Source organism: Mytilus galloprovincialis, chromosome 1 (assembly GCF_965363235.1).
Source record: "Mytilus galloprovincialis chromosome 1, xbMytGall1.hap1.1, whole genome shotgun sequence".
NCBI classification, from domain to species: domain Eukaryota; kingdom Metazoa; phylum Mollusca; class Bivalvia; order Mytilida; family Mytilidae; genus Mytilus; species Mytilus galloprovincialis.
Window position 1 is genome coordinate 119,060,318 of NC_134838.1, and position 10,214 is coordinate 119,070,531.

The 10,214-nt window shown below is 30.6% G+C and overlaps 1 protein-coding gene across 1 annotated transcript in view; it reads left to right on the forward strand.

Moving 5' to 3' along the window:
• LOC143054618 (cholinesterase-like) overlaps nt 1–1,334 on the forward strand; it is a 45,047-nt gene extending 43,713 nt beyond the window's left edge. The window contains exon 12 of the mRNA XM_076227635.1: nt 756–1,334. Coding sequence (XP_076083750.1) covers nt 756–1,005 — 250 coding nt within the window. The 3' untranslated portion in view covers nt 1,006–1,334. The remainder of the gene's footprint in view (nt 1–755) is intronic.
• The last annotated feature ends 8,880 nt before the right edge of the window (nt 1,335–10,214 follow it).

Sequence of the window (10,214 nt, forward strand, 5' to 3'; positions counted from 1 at the left end):
TTATCTTTGTAATAAGAATAGTTAAATAATTTGGGATATCAAATCTATTCTTTCAAAATTAATTAACAATATCGACCTTCAAAGTTTGTTAACGTTTTCTTTCTTTGCGGTTTTTCGTCGCACTTGTGCTGTGCTGTTACCCACGTTCTGGCGAGAGGTCGCTCGGCTTAGGTTAGTACATACGGAAAGGCTATCGAATAATCAGAGTATGAAAAGGCAGTGATTCAAAAGCAGTATCTTTTTGCAGACTTTGATAAGATAAAGAATTTTCTTTTCCAAAAATGTTTATGTAAATGTGTGTAGAGTAAAACTTAACCATCAAGTATATGAAAATTATTCAACTTTGTTTTTACCTTTGAAGTATCATATGGCTTAAACGGATATTCGTATACCGTAAATTCCTAATCTGGAGTAGTACTAGTTTTGGTTTAGGAAGTTCAAGTCGTTGTCAGTTTTTGTTTAATTACTTCACATAACTATCATCCAATATGCTGAACGTTAATTGTAATTCGAATACACCTTATCGCTATTTGTCATTACAAAAGTTCCCGTAAAATTTTGACGTCAAAATAGAAAATATCTGACGCCACAATGGAAAAGTGATTATTGTATGACGTCAAAATTTGACGAGCGTGACAGATTCTCGGGTCAAGCGGGAATAGCGATAAGGTGTATTGACTTCTCTGCTAAAGATACTCTTGGAGACTATCAGTCAAAACTATTACATGTCTTTTAGATGTTTTGTTTTGTTTTAGATATTTAAGTGTAGATGGTAAGCACCAACTAGATATCTATAACAGTACGACGAAATCTTTTAATAAGCTTCATTACCAGAATGGGAAACCAGTGGTTTCAGCTGAATACAACTTTAGGAAACCAAGAATAGACTTTTGGAACAAATATTTGTTTTCGGAAGAACCTTTTACGTGCAATGAAGCTTGTTATGTCGTCTTAAGAATACATTTTGTTATATGTTGCTTAGTAGCTGTGTATTTATTCAACTGATTTACTACCTCATTGATGCAGCTGTATATATAATGAATAACATGTAAATACATATGTATGTTATATAACTGTTATAATTGTAAATAACTGATAAACTATTTTTCTGTTTAATCATGTTAGGAATGTACTTTTTTGTTTAGCAACACTGTCGAATACTATCTTCAGTTGACATCGTTAGATTCTAGCGTAAAATATGACTTTCGTGTATTCAAACTATATTTTTCTTTATTGCATGTCAATCATTTTAATGTTTACCTACATGTTTATAGGAAATATAATATTGCTTTTTCAATTTCACATCCGTATCAATCCGAGACATCAATATAATCTCCCAAAACAATACTGTATTGATTAAATTGGCGGAGGATCAATATGGTGTCGGATAATGAAAAAATACATAGGTAAATTAAATGTGTCGTACATTTGAGTACAATCGTGCTAAATCAGCAATCAGTGATGATATCGATATATCTGTAAAAGCTATAGTAAACGTGACTGATATCGATTATGTGACGTCATATAGATTAGGGGCTCATAAAACCTGTACATACGTGACTTATATCGATATCACCACGGATGACTGATACAGCATGATTGTCATCAGTTGTATTTCACAAACAATTTCCCGTTTGATATCGGTTTTTTCAGGTTTTTCATTTATATAACAATTAAATCTGCTACAGTGCTTCTGATTCATTATACCATTTCTGGTTCTCTTCATAAACAGTAGAAATTAATGAAATGATATCATATTCATTTGTTTTTCACAAATAAGAAGTGTTTTACGAGGAAAAAAAAGAATTGTTATCATCAAACGTCTTTGATGTATTGTACATAATTGGTTATTTGTTTCTAAATAAAATGTGTTTTTCTGTGTTGAAATTAAAATCATTCCTAATAGGATACACTGGTAACTTGCCTTTAACGGCTTCTTATTTAGTAAAGAGCCGTTGGGCTCAATATTTGGGTTTTAAGATTTATGCTCTTGGATAAAGCTGATGAATAAAAGAATGAAGATATGGAACCGTTTGATTGCGAATGAGACAACTCTCCACAAGAGACCAAATGACACAGAAATTAACAACTATAGGGCACCGTACGACCTTCAACAATGAGCAAAGCCCATACCGCATAGTCAGCTATAATAGGCACCGAAATGACAATATATAACAATTCAAACAAGAAAACTAACGGGAGCAGGATCTGCTTACCCTTCCAGAGCACCTGAGATCACCTCCAGTTTTGGTGGGCTCGTGTTGCTCAGTCTTAAGTTTTCTATGTTGCTTCTTGTGTACTATTATTTGTCTGTTTGTCATTTTTATTTTTAGCCGTGGCGTTGTCAGTTTATTTTCGATTTATGAGTTTGACTGTTCCTCTGATATCTTTCGCCCCTCTTTAATGTACAAAAAATGAACGAAAAACAAATAAGTTACACACAAACAAACGACAGCCACTGAATTACAGGCTCCTGACCTGAGACAGGCATATACATACAGAATGTGGCGGGGTTAAACATGTAGGCGGGATCCCAACCCTCCCCCTATATATATACTGTATAGCAGTACAATATAAGAACGAACTATAAAAATCAGTTGAAAAAGGCTTAACTCGTCAGATGGATAAAAATACAAATACTACAAAAACAAGTGAAGGTAATTCTAAAAAACACGTGTCATGTGCAATGAGATCGTCATGATACGTATATATATCAACCGTCGGACGGTAAGTCACATTTCTATATCATTGTTGTTTGATATACTGTTTTGACATTGTCTTTATTCAAATGGTACATCTTGATCGAAAATTTCAATTATTGATTAAGTGGTATTAATATAAATTTTTTATATAACTTTTAGACTATTTTCAATCTCTGTCAATTTCTGATATTTATTCCTACATACTTTTGATTTTTTAACCCTATATGCTAACATTACCTATGTAAATTTTAAATTTGTTTAAATTGTTTTATGCACATTGAACGACAAATTTATGTGACGTATAAAATTTTCTGACGTCAGACACTCAAATCAATGAATGTGTTTGTATATAAATGTTTTTGTTTTCTGTTAAATAGTTCCTTTTAAAATTGTTATACGATGATGACTGATAGTGGAATTGGCTAATTGTAGATTCATATGAATTCTTTATGTATCTATTGGACTATTTTCAATCTCGGTCTGTTTCTGATGTTTGTTCTTATATGCTTTTGTTTTTTATCCCTATGTGCCTATTTGAATTTTGAAATTGTTTGCATACAAATTGAACGACAAATTTATGTGACGTATAAAATTTTCTGACGTCAGACAAACAAATCAATAAATGTGTTTGTAGATAGATGTTTTTGTGTTCTGTTAAATTGTCCCTTTTAAAATTGTTGTACGATGATGACTGATGTACCCATATTTTGACTTTTATTTATTGTGTCTGTTTAGTTAACGCATCAATGTAAATATAACGGAATTTGATGAAACTGTCATCAAAGTGAGAGGGTTAGCGCTATAAAACCAGGTTTAATCCACCATTTTCTACATTTGAAAATGCCTTACCAAGTCAGGAATATGACAGTTCTTGTCCATTCGTTTATGATGTGTTTTGCTATTTGAAATTGCCATGTGATTATGGAATTTCCAAATTGATTTTCCTCTAAGTTCAGTATTTTTGTGATTTTACTTTTTACAGTTATAATAGATAATGTCATACAGACAAATTTTTGTTTTTCAATTTTTTTTTTATTAATGTCGGACTTTGATATGAAGATGCAAAATACTGAGTATATTTACTATTCCTATCTTTGGCGTAAAAGATTCCATGGTACTCCAGAAACAGTATCATATGCTTTAATTATCAATATGAATTATATAATGTAAGCAAAGGTTTTTTTAATTTTTATTTTTATCAACAAAATCTCTTTAAGATTGGAAATTCTGGAACCCAGTTTTTATTAGGGTTCATGTTGCTTTTGCCCGAGTATTCTGAGTTGTCTATTTGGGGTGATTTTTTGGGGGAGGTCATTCGTTAAGTCGATGTTTATTGTTTCATTTTTTAATGTTTCTATCTTTTCAAGTCTTTGAAGTTCTTGAAGTTACTAGTGGTTTATCTTTTGTTATATTTCGTAGGTTAGATGGAGAGGTCTAACAAACAGCTTTTTTATGACTCCTCATTCCTTGTTTGAAATGTAGGATTTTAAACATAACGCTGCGTCTTACAATCGAGAAAAGAATGAATACCAAAGTTTTAGAAAGGTATGTGCCGTGTTGCCAAATATTTATTTATCTATTTTTATTTATTGAATGCTTTTCAAGTCATATGAAATGAGTAACTGGTGAAAAATAATGTTTGTCCATTTTTTCAATTAATGCATGTATATATCATTAACTTAGTCTTCTGTGCACGATTTTATCGTTTTTGACGCATCCATGTCGTATAATCGTCAAAAAATATTTCTTTCGGTCTGTTCTTAAGTGAAAATATGGCAGCTCATTAATTGTCGTGTTTTGGCATGGTCTTAGCTAACCGATTGCCACCTTATAAAACAACCAACAAAGAAGCATGGATATTGAGCACGTGTTTAACATGTACAGTAAGATAATAGTTTATTTAAAAGATAGATCCATGCGTATTGAGATCACCAGATTTTTACTAGAAAGGTCACGCTGAGTTCACTGTATACGGAAAACATATCGGCGAATTGTTTACTGGAAGCAAACAATTAAAAATAAAGTAAACTGCTTCGAAATTTGGACAAATTATAGAATCTAATATATATATATATATATATATAAGTACATCTGTTTTATAATAAAAACTAGTTATTTAGTTATAAAAACATATGCACCATTTTTTTTTTTATTTTAAGTTTCATATGACTTAAACCTCTTTTAGTTAGATGTCCTTTTTATTCCCCCGAGGATATCACAAGCATAGTAGTCAGCACTTCTGTGTTGACATGAACTATCATTGATATGGTCATAATTATAATTTTACTGTTAAAAAAACTTTGAATTTTTGAAATACTAAGGCTTTTCCACCTCTGGAATTGATTACTATAGTTGTATTTGGCAAAACGTTTAGTAATTTGTTATCCTCTATGCTCTTCAAATTCGTACTTTATTTAGCCTTTTTCACTTCTTTTATTCGAGCGTCACTGGTGAGTCCATTGAAGACAAAACGCGCGTCTGGCGTAAATACAAAATTTCAATCCTGGTATCTATGATGAGTTTTTGACTTCCTATTTTTTTTTTTTTTCATTTTTATTTTTCACCAAGATCAGCTAAAAAACAAATCTCAAACTGATGTTTAGCACTGTATTAATTATATGATTTCTCTCCTTTAATTATTCCGAAGCTTTTATCAGATATCTCCGTCTCAGATTTTTTTGTGAACAAAATTTTGAAATTTAAGGTTCTGAATTAAATTCTGATATCGATGCTTATTTTGTTTTTAATAATTTTAAACCTCTATAAAATACGTAAAAGCAGAGGAAAGCTAATTTCATTTATGATTTATCCTTCTTCAACAAATTTGTGTGAAAAAAAAGTCATATAAAAATTATGAAAAACTATTTCTGAAGATGTGGTATAATTGCCAATGAGACAACTCTCCACAAGAGACCAAATGCCACAGAACTTAACAACTATAGGTCACTGTATGTTCTTTGTGTTGAGTTGTGTTGTGTTAAAAAAAATGTTTAGCTTTAGTTTTGTTCCAAAATTGATGTAGCTTAGTTATCAAAGGTACCAGGATTATAATTTAGAACGTCAAATCAAATCAAATAATTTTATTGGTGTAAATTCCTATACAGAAATGATACCAGCCGACATTTACAAAATACAAAAATAAACAAACAAACAAACAAATAAACCAAAAAAAAAAAAAACCAACCAAACATATTTTCTCAATGATCATGATAAGAGATACATATTTTATATTTACATTGCGTGGAGGTGTTATTCATACAATATTATAATCCAAGCTATTACAATCTTAACAACATTAAGTTTGCTTTCAATGAATGTTCAAATCATACATATCGCTTATTCCAGCTACACTTACAGTACTAATGTCCATATCATTACTTTTCAAAATGAAACTAAACTTGTCTTGTTCACACATATTAACAATAGATGGAACTATATCACTTAAATTACTAAAAAGCACATTTCTATTAAGTTCTAACGCTTTACATTGAATGAGAAAATGGAACTCATCTTCAATTCCATCCTTACAAATTGGACAAATTCTCTGTTCTAAAGGTGTTCTAGTATATCTACCAACTTCTATTAGTAATTTACTATTACTAATTCTGATTTTTACCATTTTAGAAATAACACTTTTGTTAAGGTCCAGTAGAAGATATTTTTCTAATTCAAAATTATTTTTAACTTTGCGATATGTTCTTAGTTTATTACCATGACTATTACCATTATTAGAGTCACAAAAAAGAGCTTGTTTCCAGTATTTTATGAATTCCTCTTCTAATTTCTTTTGAAATGAAAAAAGTAATTTTTTCTTTGACATAGTATTTTGATTTTCCCAGACATGCTGAAAACCAAATTTACCTAATAACACTTTTAATTTACTACAAAAACCATTAGGAAAGTTTAAGTTTTCATTGTATGCTTTCTTTACCATACTCTCACTGTCCATATTAATAATATGAAGCCAGAAGTTAATTGTATTTTTAAGGGCTGACAATGAAAGTGGGAATAAACCTAATTCAGAAAGTACAGCATTATTAACAGCACCTTTATTTACACCTAATAAAAATTTAACAAATTTTATTTGAATTTTATTTGGACTGAAGTTTGCATAGTTTGACTCGATGGTAGTATTTTGTTTCACTAAACTAATAGTAGCCCAAACTTCACTGCTATATAACAGAATAGGTTTAACGCATGAATCAAAAAGCTTTAAATGTGGTAGTAAATTCATCTTTTCAGAAAATAATAGTTTTCTAATACAAAATATAGCTTTACTAGCCTTTTTACATAACTGATCAATTGCTGTAGTAAAAGATCCAGATGGTTTAAAAATTATACCTAGATACGTGTATTCATCAGTTAACTCTAGTAATTTTCCATTATAATAGAATTTGTGCTTTTTAATAATTTTCCCTGCTTTATTGAATATTATAATTTTGGTTTTATCAAGATTTACAGATAGATTCCATTTTTCACAAAATATATTTAATTTGTCTAAAGCACTTTGTAGGCCAGATGCAGATTCTGATATTACTACTAAATCATCTGCATAGAGAAGACAAGGCACTTGTTTATTATCAAGGCATGCCGGATCACATTTGTGGTCAAACATTTCAACCAGTTCATTTATATACAATGAAAATAATGTAGGGCTTAATATACAACCCTGTTTTAATCCTACACATGAGGGAAACGTTTGTGTTAGTCCCTCTTTTAATTTCATAGAGAAAGATACATCTTTGTACATATCTTTTAAAATATTGAAAAAAAAACCTTTTATATTATATTTTAGTAACTTATGCAAAAGCCCATCTCTATTGATTGTGTCAAACGCTTTTCTTAGATCTACAAAACAAGTGTAGAGATGTTTAGATTTTTTAAAGGTCTTGTCAATCAGAGTTTTTAATGTTAAAATGTGGTCACTTGTTCTGCTATTTTTTCTGAAGCCTATTTGCTCCTTATGTAATATACTGTTAGTTTCTAGAAACTTGTCTAATCTGGTAGATAATATTTTTAAGAAAAATTTACCTAAACAGCTCGAAAGAGCTATACCCCTGTAGTTTGAAGGATCATTAAAACACCCTCCTTTAAAAATAGGCTTAATTATGTTTTCTCTCCATACAGAAGGAAAGATTCCACTTTTAAATATCAAATTAAAAATCAACACATATGTTTCAACTAATTTACCACATGACACTCTAATCATTTCATTTGTTATACCATCACAACCAGCAGACTTTTTTAATTTTAAGTCTTTTACAACCTTTAACACCTCCTCCGCAGTAATATTATTATTCAAACAATCATTATTACAATCAATACTACTAATGTTTTCATCAAAATTATTACAATGTTGAAAATTCATCAGAAAACGTCAGATTCGCGTTTCGTCTACATAAGACTCATTAGAGAAGCTCATGTAAAAATATTTATAAAGCCAAACAAGTACAAAGTCGACGAGCTTCCAAAATTCCAAAAAGTTGTGCCAAATACGGCTAGGTTATCTATGCCTGGGATAAAAAAAAATCCTTAGTTTTTCGAAAAATTTAAAGTTTTGTAAACAAAAAATTTATAAAATGACCACATTATTGATATTCATGTCAACACCGAAATGTTGACTACTGGGCTGGTGATACCCCCGGGGACGAAACATCCACCAGCAGTGGCATCGACCCAGTGGTGTAAATAGTTATCAAATGTACCAGAATTATAATTTAATACGCCAGAAGTACGTTTTGTCTACATAAGACTCATCAGTGACGCTCATATAAAAATATTTATAAAGCCAAACAAGTTGAAGAGCATTGTGGATCCAAAATTCCAAAAAGTTGTGCCAAATACGACTAAGGTAAATTATGCCTGGGATAAGAAAATACACTGTTGAAAGTATGACGTTGTTAAATAATATGTGTTGTAATGTAAAATCACCTGAATCATAAAGTCAAGCATGATTTAATATAAGAAGGTTAAGAATTTTAATTTAGCTGACCTTCAATGCGAACACTCCTGTTACGATCTTACTTCCGTGACACTATTATTTATATAACTTCGCATTCAAAACCTACATAAAAAAAAATCCGACCTTTTCCCTTCCAAACGTTTAAAACTAGCAGATTTAGTTTAAAGTACTTCTAAATCGATTTTTAAGGACATATCGATTAAAGCAGAAATGATTTTATAGGCATACCTGTTATGCGTATGTTTAACTCACGTTTAAATCACGTTATACACATGCTAACCATATTTTAAAGAACCCTAAGATATCGTACGCTTTACACAACGCTTTCTGTGCGTTAAAGGGTTATCATATACCTTATGTTTTGCACATGCTTTCCATGCTTTAAAGAGTCGACATATATAGTTATCAAAGGTACCAGGCTTTTAATTGTATACGCCAGACGCTTGTTTCGTATACATAAGGTGCATCAGTGGCGCTCAGATAAAAAAAAGTTTGAAAGCGAAAACAAGTACAATTCCAAAAATTTGAGTCAAATACGGCTAAGGTTATCTATGTCTGAGATACGGTAATCCTTTGTATTTCGAATAATTCATCATTTTGCATGCCCTTTCAAAAGAGTCGCCATATATCGTACGTTATAAGTTTTACACATGCTTACCATGGGGTAAAGAGTCACCATATATACCGTACGTTTAACACATGCCAATGCGTTAAGGAGTCACCCTATTCCGTACATTCAACACCTGCTTAGCATGCGTTAAATAGTCAGCATTTACCGCAATTGTTAACCATTCGTTTGATGTGTTTGAGCTTTGTATTTTGCCATTTAATAAGGGACTTTGCTTTTTGTGATTTCACGTTTTACATGTGCTTACCATACGTTTAATATTTACTATATATCGTACGTTTCACATCAAATGTTTGTGCTAGATCTTTTGGGCAACGGTATACTACTGTTACCTTTATTTGATAGCCCTAGAATGATTTATTCATAATATTTCTTTATACTTGTGATGTAGTAGAGCAGTGTAGAATATTGTATTATATACGTATGTATAATGTTGAAGACATTGGGATATAACCCGACATATGTCCTAATTTTGTTACTTATGTCGTTAGGATGCTGTTCAATTGACATTTACAAAAAACAAAATGAATTTTTTTTTCATATTATTCGAATTCGTGACTGTTTATCTGTTTTACTTAAAAATAGTTTCTGTTGTCGTTACTTTTTTATTGTTGTAGTGAAATATGGTATTCAAATAATTTTTTATACACATAAAGAACAATTGAAAACAAGATGGTACTAAAAATAAGAAAAGACAATAAAATTGTCTACAAAACACTATTTGAAAAACTGAATACTAAGCAACGTGCATTTTGAATTTGTTACAAACAAATTCCACCGAAAAATAGTTTATTACATTTCTTTATGAAAACAGACATGATTTGTTTAGTACATTTTATCTGGATTATCTAGGTTTTATACAACAATTAAAATGAAATCAGTATAGTATATTCATAAATAGGCACTGAACCAGCAGCATTGG